General features: G+C 51.9%; 2 protein-coding genes and 1 non-coding gene across 6 annotated transcripts in view; all 3 read right to left on the bottom strand.

Moving 5' to 3' along the window:
* Positions 1-816, bottom strand: part of LOC111815088 (heterogeneous nuclear ribonucleoprotein C-like) — a 5,352-nt gene extending 4,536 nt beyond the window's left edge. The window contains exon 1 of the mRNA XM_023709328.1: positions 746-816. Within this exon, the coding sequence (XP_023565096.1) occupies positions 746-816 (71 nt within the window). The remainder of the gene's footprint in view (positions 1-745) is intronic.
* Positions 817-5,437: 4,621 nt separating this feature from the next.
* On the bottom strand, positions 5,438-5,509 carry Trnaa-agc. The gene has a single exon. It is a non-coding gene; the product is annotated as a tRNA-Ala (tRNA).
* A 2,623-nt stretch (positions 5,510-8,132) lies between these two features.
* The window catches only part of LOC101560003 (C-type lectin domain family 18 member A), a 10,527-nt gene continuing 4,967 nt past the window's right edge, over positions 8,133-13,692 (bottom strand). The window contains exons 4-12 of one of the 4 annotated variants that reach the window (XM_004625998.3): positions 13,001-13,098; positions 12,577-12,698; positions 12,294-12,401; positions 11,435-11,527; positions 10,936-11,042; positions 10,243-10,372; positions 9,895-9,991; positions 9,010-9,101; positions 8,133-8,498 (exon numbers count right to left, since the gene is read on the bottom strand). In XM_004625998.3, the coding sequence (XP_004626055.3) occupies positions 8,461-8,498; positions 9,010-9,101; positions 9,895-9,991; positions 10,243-10,372; positions 10,936-11,042; positions 11,435-11,527; positions 12,294-12,401; positions 12,577-12,698; positions 13,001-13,098 (885 nt within the window). In that variant the 3' untranslated portion in view covers positions 8,133-8,460. Of the gene's footprint in view, positions 8,499-9,009; positions 9,784-9,894; positions 9,992-10,242; positions 10,373-10,935; positions 11,043-11,434; positions 11,528-12,293; positions 12,402-12,576; positions 12,699-13,000; positions 13,099-13,692 lie in introns of those variants that run through there. The other 3 variants (XM_023709127.1, XM_023709128.1, XM_023709129.1) reach the window with 3 other exon arrangements.

Below are 13,692 nucleotides of genomic sequence, written 5' to 3'. Positions count from 1 at the left end.
AAAAAATGCTGGGTATGGTAGAGCACAGCTGTAATCTCAGTACTGGGGAGGCTGAGGCAGAGGATTGCCTCAAGTTCCAGGCCATTTTGGGGTACAAAACAAAATCCTGCCTGAAATAAATAAATAAATTTTAAAAAGACTGTGTTAGCTGAGCGTAGTAGCACATGGCTATTATCCTATCACTTAGGGAGGCTGAGGCAAGGGGATCTAAATTCAAGCCCTGCCTGGAGAATTTAGTGAAAACTTGTCTCAAAATAAAATAAAAGAAAAAGGTTTGCGGATGTGCTTCACTGGGAGAACATTCACAGTCACGGGTCAAGTGGGAGATGGGCCTGGATTTCATCTCTCCCTGGCATCCCCAAAAAAGTTTTTACATTTCCTAAGCAAGATGTCACTCAAAAAGTTTCTCATTTGTTGCCTCCAGAATATCTATACTTAGGAAAAGCTCCCGACATTCACAGGTTAGGCTCCCCCAGAGAGTCCTAGCCCTGGGCAGGAGGAGGAACACCCTCCCATCAGCAGGAGGGCTTTGCTTATGTCAGCTAGGGGGGCACCAGAATGTGCTGGGTTCATTACCTGTTTATAGACAAATCCTGAGCCCAAGAGACCAGGGACCTGCTCACAGGGCTGACATCCAGGGCCATGTGCAGCCACCATGCTTAGTGAGCTTTTGGGGTCCTGTCTCAGGGAATGCACACAAGGCAGCAGTCAGCCTCCCTCCCAGCGGAGGCCTGGTCAGACTCACCCGAAGCTGGCTGTATCCTGCTGCCTCTTCTGTCCTGGCCAAACAGGGCCAGGCCTGCGTTCTCCAGCCATGTCTAAATCTACAGAGAGAACAAGAGATGGGACAGAGGTGAGGGGACAAAGAAAGGGGTGCAGGGGAAATCACAAAGGCATACAGGGCCCTGGCCTACTCCTGAGCTCGGGGTAGGCAGAGTTTCTGTCCCTTTGATGGACAGCCTTGCCCGGCCTCTGATGGACCCAGGTCATTCTACCTAGGACTGGGCTAGGGGTCATTCTAGAGGTATCACCTAAAGAAGGAGAAAAATGATCCTTTTGACACATTTCAAAACAAAGATACCCCATAGCCATTCCTTTAGGCCTGAACCCACAATCAAAATCACCCCATTGCCCAGCTCTGGAATTTGGAGTGCTACTATCAACAGCGAGAAAAGGGGCTACCTGGGTGGATCCTTGTGTGCTCTGAGCAGACAGACAGCTCCAGTCTGGGTTAATTCTCGAGTATCCTCCTGCTGCCTGCCCGGGATGGGCAGACAGTGTGTGGCTGGCTGCCCGTGCTGGCCTGCCCCGCTGCCAGGCCCACGCCCCACACCTGGCCCTGTGCTAAGCCTGTGCTGGCTGCCACTGCTGCTGAAAGAGCCAGAATGACTGGGAAGGAGAAACAAAGTGAGCCTTTTCTACAAAACAGTCTCAAGTTCACACAAGTGGGACCCTCAGAGGAACAACCTCCCTGACTCCAGACTCAGGTTATTTACCATGAAGTCCCGGAATGAGAAGGAACCTCAGATACAAGCTGCGACATTCACACTGCCACCCTGTCTGGTTCAAGTACTCAAAGGGCTCCGCTTATGCCCCAACCCTTGGTCAATTAGAGGCCGGCAGTGTTTTCTAAAGTCCTGTTAAAGTGAATTTGACATATTTGAAATTTAAATTACAATGTTTATGGTAGAACTCATGGTTACCAGTTAGGCATACTAGCTAACTGTTAGCAGGAAGATTTTTTTTTCTTTTTTTAAAAAAATATTCCCTTTTTCTTTTATTTATGTGTGCATGCGTGTGTGTGTGTGTGTGTGTGTGTGTGTGTGTGGCCAGCTCAGCCCACCAGGGGGCGGGGCTGGCTTGCATGTGGTGCTGGGGGATTGAACCGTGGCCCCTGTGCTTTAGCTAAGTTTGTTCTAAGTAGGTGCTTTAGACCACTGAGCCATCTCACCAGCCCAGGAACATTTTCTTTAAAAGAAAATACAGTCAAGTGTAGCAGTGCCCATCTATAATTCTAGCACTCTGGGAAGCTGAAGCAAGAGGATTGCAGATTTAGGCTGGGCAATTATTAAGATCTTAACTCAAAATAAAAATTTTAAGAAGGGATTGGATGTTGTTCAGGACAAACTTGGGAGGAGGGTGCTGAGGCCCCAGGGCTTCCCTTGCCATCTGGGTGGAGATGAGCTCTGGGGGAGATGCTTGGCCTCAGACCAGATTCTCTTGAGAAGGGAGAAAGCATAGCTGCCCCCTTCCTCTTTTCCTCCTCCCCTTCCTGCCCCCTTCCTCTTCTTCCTGCAGCAATATTTGAGGTCATATTTGGGGCAGAGAGGAGCTTCCTGGTTGCTAGTGGAACCAGGAGTTGACTCAAAAGGCAACCATGAGTCAGGCGCCTTGGCATCCTGGCTCCAATTGGTACTGCTCTTCTCTGGAACCCCTGGTATGCAATGAGGCAAGAATAGGTAGGACCCCATTGATGGATGCAGGGCAGGCTTTGTGTGTGTGCACAAAGTGTGATCTAGTTGCAACTCTGCAGGGAACAGAAGAAATACAAGAAGCATGGCTTTCAGGTTCTAGGAATCCAAAACACACATAAGTAGCATATGCAAGGCCCAAGAGTACTTTCTCCGGGGGTTCTGGGAGTTGAGCCAGGGCCAGGTCCTTTGTTTTGTTTGCTTGAGACAGGGTCTCACTGTGTAGTTCAGGTTATTTATTTATTTGGTACAGGGTCTCACTATGCAGCCCAGACTCATAGTGATCCTCCTGTCTCAATTACAGGCATGGCCACTATGTATGGTTTTGGTGGCCGGCACAGCATGGCACCAGGGATGGAACCTGGGTCCTTGTGCTGCCAGGCAGTCGCTTACACTGCCAAGCTATCTCCCCATCCCAGATCAGGTTAGTTTTAAATTCACTATGTAGTCCTGGTTGGCCTTGAACACACAGCTATCCTCCTGCTTCAGCCTCTTGAATGCTGCGATTAGAAGGGTGCCCACCACACCTGGCAACTCCAACCCCTCTTTAAAGGTGTTTTGTTTTAAATTGGGCATAATGCTTAGCTGCTCAGATAGGCCTCAAACTTGTGATCCTCCTCTCTCAGCCTCCCAAGGTTCTGAGCTTATAGGCCCACCCATCAAACAATTCTTGTTTTATGCCTTTTTTTTTTTTTATTCACCTGCATCTTAGAGCTATGTGGCTTCAAAGCCAGAAAGCAGTTGAAGCCCACTCCAGGAAAGACTGCAAAGTCGGGCAACTCCGCCAGCTGTGCTATACCATGGGCACGTGGTCCTTGCACCAGCACTCTCCATGCAAGAGGACAGCTCCGCGCTGGGGACAGGGTGGGGAACCCACCACTGTTCCAGCCCCTTCGCTGGCTCAAGGCAGGGCAGGGAGCAGCTGCCCAGTGGATGTCAGCTCATGAGGTAGATTAACCGTCATAGAGGCTGGGTGCAGGGCTTTGCTCCACAGTCACGGCTCACCATGGCCCCAGGAGGACACCCTCTTTCCTATCAGCTGTGCTGCAGGACTGTGCACAACAGGAGTGGTACCTGAGTGAAAGGGAGTCATGATGGGTGATAGCAGATGTCACGCAGACAGGAGGTAAGCTTCCAGGTGGAAGAAAGCAGAAGGAAACAGAAGCATCAAGCCAATGTATGAACAAGAGTCGGAAAGAAGTGGAAAGAGGTAGACATGTCCAACAACTGGTGCCCACAGTTCACCAACCTGACTCCCAGACATATTCCCCTGAATTTCTCAAAGTAGTTTACCTATTTCTACAGTGTTCCCTGGAAGAAAGGAAACGGTAGATCATTTCCAATTTTTTTGTTGTTGTTGTGGAACCAGGGATTGTGCTTGGAATCAGGCCCTTGCGCTTGCCAGGGAAGCGCTTATTCCACTGAGCCATCTCCCCGGCCCCCTGCTCATTTTCAATAGTAAAGGCTGTGAGCCGGAGTTAACAGTGAGGTACTGGCTCTTCAATCAGAGCCACAGGCCTGCTTTGAATTAAAGCTGACGAAGGAGAGAAGCATTGACCAGTCTTTGGTAGCAGCGGCAGCAGCTACATCCAGCTTTCAAAGCTGGTGACGTCCCTGCCCTACTTCAGCAGTCCTTCAACTGTGCCCAGCAGGCACGGGGCCTTCCCCAGGCCAGCTCTGCTGTGTGATCTCCTCCAGATCCGATTCTCCAGCACTTTAAGAGCTTCTGAGAGCCAAGTAGCTTCCACAAATTTACTTCTACCTAGAGTTGCCAGAGTTAGTTTCTTTGGCTTAAAAGTAAGAATTTAGATTAATATAAAAATAGGGCCAGCAATGAATGGAACAAGAAGCCATGACGGAAACAAGGGCATCCTAAGGTTACTGTAAGTGGCCAGAGGCCCGTGAATATGCAGCTAGTATTAAGGAGTGGGAATCTAGCACCCTATGACTTGCCGTGGCGAGACAGTTAATCCTGTGCTCCCCTAGAACAAAGCACTGTCAAAGGCAGGGCTTTGAGGGACTTAGCGGCTCCTTCCATAAAAGAGTACAAAAGCATATACCGAAGTGAAGGTCTTTTTGAGCTGGACATGTCAGCACATGCCTGTAATCCTGGCATTCTGGGAGGCTGAGTCAGAAGGATCACAAGTTTGATCCCAGCCTGGACAATGTAGCAACTTACTGAGACCCTGTCTCAAAATGAAAAATATATTTGTTGGCAGGGTCAAAGTGTTCATTATGGCATGGGAAGGCAATGCCCAGTGGACGCCTCCATCTCTAGGCACCGCAAGCTGCAGAGCTAGGATTCGCTCCATGCACGGCCTGCAGGGACCACTTCCCAAGTGCACCACAAGGCAGCCCCACAGGTGTGACGAAAACATGTTTACATTCATGTTTATATTTGCTCTTTAAAGTGTTTGTCTTTTTCGTAATGTACATAATATTTTACTGTTGTACTACATGGAGACAGTTCATAAGTAATACATCAAAACATACTGGAAGCACAAGCTCAAGTTTAATTTTTAAATTTTTTTTCCCCATAGTTTTTACAGATAGAGTTTTGGAACTAAAACATACAAAAAGTGAAACCAATCACCAGATTTATGTTCAAGAGAGTGTTAGGAAAAAAATTGCTGGCCACATTTTTCTCAGCAGCTCTCAGGAGGCTGAAGCCATAGGGTAGGAGAACTTCAAGTTTGAGACCAGCCTGAACTACATTTCAAGATCGGGTTTTAAAAAAAAAAAAAAAAAAAGCAAAAGAAAAAGAAGTTTTAAATTTTATTAGCGCACTTCCAACACAAGAGGGAGCTGGAAGGCCCCCTAAGCAATCCTCTTCCCAGTTTCGTGAGAGTCTCACAAAGTTCCTTCCTTCCGTGAGTAGTTACACTTTCTACTTAAGATTGACCGCACCCAGCTCCCTCTTCCTGTGGAAGTTAAAGGGTTCCTGCATAAGAAAGTTTCCTCCGTAGTGGAGGTGCCGGGGATTGAACCCGGGGCCTCGTGCATGCTAAGCACGCGCTCTACCACTGAGCTACACCCCCTGCTGGAGGCTCCTTACGAACCAGATCGATATTCTCTCATCACTTCCTCACTGCAACAACAAAGCATCACTGACGTTTACAGACTTTGAGGAAAATACGCTGGCTCAGAAGAGTTTACCAGATTTTAAAAAAACAAACAAACAAACAAACAAACAAAAAAAAACAAATTCCCCAGATAAAACCACACAGAGATAGACATACGGTGGGTCAGGGATCGTAAAATTTCCAGAACTTCTTTCGGGGATCTTGCATGAGGTGTACAATCTTTCTGTATCGCTAATAATCACTTAGCCAATGCCTGCCTGATCGCCTACACTGTATTTTCTCCTAGAATGGCCACCCAAATCCAGATAGAAAGGTCAGGCGCGCTGAGGCGAAGGAACGCCTCTGGGACCACAGAGGTGACCCCTCTGCGCCGGCGGAGGCCGCCGTCCCGCACCCCGCGTCCGCACCTGTGCGGCCCCGGGAGGAGACCCCTCCGTACAGCCCACCGCTCCCCTGTGGGCGGGTCTCGGGCCCTCGGGCCGTCTCCCCCGCCTTCCGCTGACGCGTTGGGCTTCCACTCTCCTCTCCGCGGCGGCCAAGCTGCGCCCCTGCCACCTGCGGGGAGCCCACCCAGCGACCTGCCACCGTCCGCACGGCCGGCGGAAGGACTTCGGTCAGGTGACAAAGGAGCCCGCGCCGCGCAGAGAGCGAGTCAGGGGCCGAGTCCCCAGGGAGCCGGGCACCCGAAGCAGAGTGGGCTTGCGGGGGGCCGGGGGCGGGTCGGGGGACCCGCGGCGCGGTGCTGCGGGTGGGGGCGGGGCCTGGATGGAGGGGCGCGGCCTCAGCTAGGATTTTGGGGTGGGCGGGACCTTGCTCGTACAGGACGCACGCACCCGCCAGGGGTATTGGGTCCGCTGCACGTGCGGAAGGTGGTCCGGCCTCTGGGCTTTAATTCTGTCTTGACTGTCGGGTCTCTCGGTTAGGAGTGGTTGCAGATGCTGGGAATATCGGTGTGAACGCCCGCTTACGCCCGCGCTCTGAACCTAGGCACTACAGAGCTTGCTGCATGGCCGGGGTTCAACGGCTGAACCATGGGGGGAATAATTAACTGATAGGCTGCCTAGCTTTGATTGCTGTGTTACCAGGGGCAAATTACTCAACCTGTCTGTGTCTCCATTTCTTCAGCCACAATGGGAGTAGTAATACTCCCATTTGAGGTTCAAGAGTTCAATCCCAGACTGAGGTGAGACTCTCTCAAAAAGTTATGAAAAAGAGGGGCTGGTGAGGTGGCTCAGCGGTCTAAAGCACCTACTTAGAACAAGCTTCGCAAAGCACAGGGACCACGGTTCAATCCCCCAGCACCACATGCCAGCCAGCCCCGCCCCCTGGTGGGTTGAGCTGGCCACACATACACACACAATAAATAAAATTTTTTTAAAAAGTTATGAAAAAGAAAGTGGGGACACTAGGGTTGTAATACTCTTTTCTCAAGGAGGATGTGAGTGTTTAACTACTTACCAGTCCGATTATTTAAATACACGACTGAACACTGCGTATTTTAAAATTTGTATAATATACTAGGATGTATAAAAATGACAATTTTATCAAATTTATTCAATACAATAATCGACTGGTTGAAATGACACCTGTCCAAGCAAAGCATGGGAATCAGTTTGTGGAGGATCACCTGGAAAACTCTTATGGAAAGAAGAGCAGTCATGGACATTTTGGCTGAGCCTGACCCTATTTCCTTGTGTTGGTGTGTACAGAGCTGGCTAGGACTTTTCCTTATCCCTTCAGTTGGCTTTAAGCAATGTGTACTAGTCTAGCTGAGGTGCTGGTGGTAGTCTTTGAAGATGGCACATGTGTTTCCCCGGTTATCCTCACTTGCTGCTGTTTAACATGAGCTGGTCAAGACAGGATGAAGAGCCAATAATCCACGCTGTTGACTAGGATCAAGTCTCAAGCTAGGCTATGACTTCCTGGGGCTTGAAAGATTACACATCAGAGCTGAAGCACTCTCACTGTACCATCAGCTCTGCTCTGCAAAAGCCCCCCAACAGTGGAGGCTGGACAAGAGTCTGGTTTGGGGACTGGGGAGATAGCTCAACAGCACTACACCTGCCTGACAGTTGCAAGGTGGTGAGTTCAATTCCCAATTCAAAAGGAAAAAGAAAAAAAGAAAAAAGAAAAAACCCAGGGGTCCGGGGAGATGGCTCAGTGGAATGAGCGCTTCCCTGGCAAGATCAAGGACCTGAGAATTCAATCCCTGTTTCTGGAAAAAAAAAAAAAAAAAGCCTGGTCTTCCAAGTTAGCCTGGAAGCTCCCAGACGTTAAGCAGGAAAGAGGAGGGACAAAGTGAGTAGCAGACACAGGACCATTCTGGCCACCTGAATTCTCTCCGAAAGACCAGTTGCAGATACTATGGTGGTACACACCTGTAATTCCGGCGCTGAGGAGGCTGAGACAGGAGGTTCAAGAGTTCAGCCCCAGACTGGGGAGGTTAGTGAGACTCTCTCAAAAAGTTAAGAAAAAGAAAGTGGGGACACTAGGGTTGTAGCTCTGTGCAAAGGCTCTGGACTTAGTCCCCAGGGTTATGGGGGAAAAAAGAGCACTCGGAAGTCTGGCTGGTTGATAACTTAGTTTAATCCTTGTGGGTGCACCTGGTGGGCGTCTCTGAGAGTTTGGCCCTTCCAACTGCAGCCTCTCACTTTTGCTGTAGCACATGGAAGCCCATCTTCCCAATTGAAGAGGCAAATCAAGGCCTCCTGGCTGTCCTTTTGCCAAGCCAGCTTCTTCTCCTTTCCACCCTGGCCTCATCACCACTCTGCCCAACTTCCTGCAAGATCTGAGATCTCCGGATGTTTGGCATGCAGCCCCAGCTGGCTGTGGTTTTGCCCAGGTGAGCAGCCAGGCAAGCAGGGCTGGTGCATCCAGGGACTGCCAGGAGAGCTGCCTGGCCAGGCTCAGGGCCCTGGGTCCCACCGGGAAATGTGCTCCTGAGCTGAAAAGAAAGCAGAACAGGGTGGCGCTTAGTGGCAGCCTAGGCAGTCCTAGGATGGCATCTGTACTGCCTCAGTCTGAAAGTACCCATGGCTGTGATCCTATGTGGATTCCAAACCCTGCTAGCAGATGCTGCTGGTAACTGGTGCCAGGCCAGATGTCATCTCTGGCCTCCCTCATAGCTCACTGGTCTCTAGAGAATCATGGAATATGAAGGGACTAGACAGGAGTCCAGGTGACAGGGTTCATAATAGAAGAGAGGGATCTTTGAGAAATCCCCATCAAGATGTGGCTGCAGTCTTGCCCTCCGTGGACTACTCCATTATGCAGTGCTGAGCCCTCTGGGCCTCAGACACTTGCAGGTCTAAGGTCCTAAGCAGGACATCATCTGTGGCCCTGTGTATCCAAATGCACTTGGTGCCTGTGACTTGGACATCTTAGAGGCCTGGAGCAGACTAACAGTGCCCCAGGGAACAGGAACCTGAGGAGGAGAACCAAGGGAGGGCACTCACCAAACTGGCAGATGTAACGGTTTCGAGTTTTACAGCGTTGGTCATTCCAGTTGAAGGCAGATGATGCCTGCAGCTCTACACAGTTGCCAAACCTGGGGTCCAGGGTAGGGGTGCACCGGGTGGTGGGACAAAATTAGGAGTCCAGGTGTGTCTAGGTGACTAGCCTGTTGGGCCATCTGCATCTACCGGCTCCACCCCCAAGCTGCTTCTGGGGCACTGCAGCTGTTCTCAGGGAAGCCAGGCAGTATCACCAAATCCCTCACCATGGCAGTGCTCAGCCACACAAGCCAGTGGGGAGGGCCTGGGACAAAGAGGGTCACCTCCTTCTGTCTCAGCAGAAGAGATGCCAGGAGCCTGATCAGGCCTGGCTGCCAGCGAGGAGGGCTGGGGAGATATTTGGAGCCCCTGGTGACCATGCAGCCTCTCCTCCTCCCTTACCACCTGTGCCCTGGGCATTCTTGGGCTTCACAAATCAGGACAAAGCCACATAACTGGAAATTCCTTGGTATAGGACAGCAGATGGATGATTGTATGCATGAAGGATGCAGGGACAGACAGCTGCAGAGTGCTGGAGTCAGTGTCTTGAGGCAGGAAGAGGGCAGGTAGGCTGGCCGAGGGAGGGGCTAGTGGGTGGCAGGTAGAGGGACAGCAGGGGGGATGATAGGGATAGGTAGATGGATGTGACCTTCTTAGGTTCCCTCTCTCTCTTGTGATGTGCCTTCTCCCTCACTCAGCCCTGGGCCCGCATCAGGTATACCCTGAGTTCCCTGGCACCTGGAAAGTAAGGGTCAGGCTTCGGAGGTTTTTTTGGTGGTATCTGAAGGCTCAGCCAAGCAAACTCAAGAGAGAAAGCAGCCTGGGAGAGGGTGGCCACCCCAGACTCACCTGTGGTTGTCAGGCTGACCGAAGGCAAAACTGGTGAAAGACTGGTGCTCCCCTGTGGTCCAGCGGAAGGAGTCCTTTGCCATCTTGTAGGTGAGCCCTGAGCGGGTAGCCAACGTTGCCCACCACCTGAAAGCCCTGGGCCCATGCAGACCCTGAGCCCAGGATCCCACCTCCTAATGCCTTTTGTGTCCAGCTCCACCCCTACCTTCAGCCTTGTCCTGGGAAGAGGTTGGCAGCCTGACTATTGGCCCCACTCCAGGTGCCAAGCTCTCTCCACACCGCTTTGTGCTGCTAGTTGTATGGGGCATCAAGGCCCACACTCATTGTCCCCCATGCAGCCCCACTCACCAATCCAGAAGTTCCTGGTCTCAAAGTCACTGTCGGTCACCTCGTTGGTGGTCTCCAGGCGGCCCAGGTAGAAGGCCAAGATGTCCTGCACTTTCTGGCTCTTAATCTGGGCTAGCGCCCCACCCTTTCCCTGTAAGCCCAACCAAGTCATGCTGGCAGGGACCCAAAGCTTAAGCCAGTCCTTCCTGCCCATCAGGACACCCCACCCCACCATGGCAGTGGACCCCACGTGTGTGTATGTGTGTGTGTGGGAAAAAAAGTTGGCTGTCTTCACACCCAACCCCAACATCCTCCAGCCTCTGGGACTGGGGTCTCCCTTGTCCTCCCCAGTTTCTCCCCTTTCTCTGAACAGAGGCCCAGATGATAGCCCGGAGGCTCAGGCAGGGTTCCACCTCAAGAGGGTTTTGTCACGGCTGCACAGTATCTGAAATATCCACTACTTGAATTGATTGCTGCCCTGACCTGACTGGGCAAGCAGCCACTGGAGCTGAGCCAGGACAGCTCCTTAGATATGGGGTTTTGTCCCTGGGCCCCCCATGTCCTTGAGTGACCTCCTGGCTTCTATGAGCCTCCGAGTCTGTGACTTCTGCTTTGTGCTAATGAAACGAGGAGACATTGAAGGGTCACTCCATGACCACCCTCATGTGAGATCCTGGAGTCCCTTGGAAGGCAAGGCCCGGGCTCAACTGTCACCTGGCATTTAATCTTGGCTCCATAATAGGTGTCTGCCTCCGAAGACACAGTGAAACAGTCCCCATCGATCCTCAGGTCACAGGTATGGAAAGGAAAGTGCACCTTGGCTGGAGTGGAGGTGGGGGAGGTGGAGGTGGGGGAGTTGAACTCCTATGCCACCCTCAGAATCGCCACTGCCGCACACCCTTTCAGGGAGCTAAACTCAAGGTACCCCTTCCTCTGGCCACCTGCTGCCAGCTAGAAATGGACAGGGGTGAGTGTTGTGCTGGTAAATGTATATCGTGAGCTCTCTGGCTGGAAAAAAAAGAGCCACAGCTTGTAGCACTTGCCAGTTTCAGTGGAGTAAATGCCCCCCCATGGTCAGTTTCAAGCTACCAATAGGATGTCACTGAGCGGGAAGTAAGGAACGGATGCACACAGTGGGCTCCCTCAGGCTGGGAGAGTGAGGTCCAGCACCCTACTGCAGGGGGTCCCGGCAGGAGCCTAGGTGGGGACTCACTGGCACACTGGGCTCCGCTGTAGCCCACGTCGCAGACACAGGAGCACTCCTCTTCCCGGAAGTGGCCGTGTATGCACTGCACGCTGCACCTCACTGGCACAATGGAGATAGGTAAAAGGGCTCAGCCTTGAACATTCAGGGATGCCAACCCTGGCAAAAACACCTCCAAACAGGGCTTCTAAGTACTGCCACACTTGGCTTGTTTGGTCTGAGTCTCATTGTGAAAAGAAGCAAGTTGGGGTTTGGGAGGTGACTAGCCCATGCCCATAGAGTGGGGAGCAGGAAAGTGGAGCAAGAATCCACGCCCAGGTGGCACACCCTTATAATCCTAGCACTTGGAAGGCTGAGGCAGGAGGATTGCTCAGAGTTTGAGGTCAGCCTGGTCTACAGAGCAAGACCCTGTCTCAAAGACAAAAACAAAAAAGACGCTACTCCTACTTCTTAATTCCATCCTCTTCCCAAGTCCCATAGACTAAGAGGCCAAATCTGATTCCATTTTGAGTCTCCTGCAAAGCTCAGGATATGGTAGAGAGTTGGGGCTCAGTGAGTGCTTATTGGATGAAAGCATGGAATGCCCGAGCCAGGCAAGTATAGACGCCCTTTAAATAAAAAAAAATTAAAAAAAAAAAGGGCTGGTGAGATGGCTCAGTGGTCTAAATCACCTACTTAGAACAAGCTTAGCAAAGCACAGGGACCGCGGTTCAATCCCCCAGCACCACATGCCAGCCAGCCCCGCCCCCTGGTGGGCTGAGCTGGCCACACACACACACACACACACACACCCACACACAAATAAATAAATAAAAATTAAAAAAAAAAAAGTATACACGCCCTTGCTCACCTCCTTCTACACCCTCACCTTGGCAGTATCTGCCGGTATAGCCAGGAGGACAGTGGCAGTGGCAGGTGCTAATGTTGAGATGGCCATGGTTCCGGCAGCTCATGCGACATGGGTTTCTGGGGACTTCTGGTCAGTTGAGGAGGAAACTCTGAGAAGGGGCATCCTCTGGACAGGACAGGTAGGTGCCACCCCAGGGGCTGAGGGCCAAGGCTTCCAGGACAGCCTCTTAGACTGCTGCCACCCACCCAAGGGTGCCAGGCCATGATCGATGTGCCTGCTGCAGGCAAGGTGAGCCACTCACCACAGAGCCCCCCTGTGTGGTCCCAGGCTTTGAAGCAGCCCGAGACGCTGGCTGTGCAGAGTGAGCACCAGGCGCCCTTCTTGTAGGGGACAATTGTCTTTCCATTTACCTCCCAGTTGCCTCTGTGAGAACAAATGGCAGCAGGGAGTCAGAGCTGAGAGAGACAGGAAGATTTGCTAGGAGAGAAAGACAGCCTCCAGACACACCCTGGGCAAAGTTCCTTAAAGCATGGCCACGCTTCCAGGAAGGGGCATCCAGGGATCAGCTTTGTTCTGCGTGGTCGGAATCTTCTGCATCTTCTCTCTCTGTCCTTCTCTGCCTGCTCCCAGCATGGGTGCAGACTGAAGAGAGTGAGGGTGGGTGTCTCACCCTGGGTGTCAGCATCCTTTCCTGCCCTCTCACCGCCCACATCTCCCAGGCTTACCCAGGGGAGTAGGCACAGACAAAGGCTTCCATCGCTGCCTGGCCCACAGAGCACGGATGTCGCCCGCAGCCCAGCTGGCTTGAGGTGGCCCACACGAGCTGCAGGAGACACAGTTGCTCAGAAACCCCATGAAGGACAACCCCCACTTCCATCTAGGAGCACTGGCAGTGCCTGCCTTGGTGGGGGCACACAGCCTTGGGCACGATCCAGGCGGACAGCTGGCTCTTCTACCTCCCCCACGGCCTTTGGGGCGGCAGCTGGGCAAGCCTTGCTGGGGAGGGCTGTAAGGGTGGTAAGCAGCAAAATCCACTCTGGGCTTTCTGAGTGGGGAGGGAGTAGATGGTGAGGATTAGGAGATCCATGGAGGTAGATCCATAGGGAGGAGGAGGAGAATGGCGAAAGAGTCTTGAAAATTATGGGCCTTGTGGTAGACCTCAAAAATAGCCATAGCCTTTTATTTCTTGCCCTAGTCCACTCTTGTAAATGTGATTTTGTGGCCACTTACAACAACTAATGAGGTCCTTTTTCCAATTCAATTGGCCCTATGACTTGTATTGGGTTACAGAATACAGCAGAAGGCTGGCAAGATAGCTCAGTGGTCTAAAGCACCTGCTTAGGCAAGTGAACAGGGACTGTAGTTTGATCCCTAGCACCACATGCAGCGCCAGCCCCACTCCCAGGATGGGCTGAGC

The sequence above is a fragment of the Octodon degus genome, unplaced genomic scaffold, assembly GCF_000260255.1.
Source record: "Octodon degus isolate 3935 unplaced genomic scaffold, OctDeg1.0 scaffold00011, whole genome shotgun sequence".
Taxonomy (NCBI): domain Eukaryota; kingdom Metazoa; phylum Chordata; class Mammalia; order Rodentia; family Octodontidae; genus Octodon; species Octodon degus.
The sequence above is the reverse complement of the archived record's forward strand: the minus strand, read 5'-3'. Positions and strand labels throughout refer to the sequence as shown.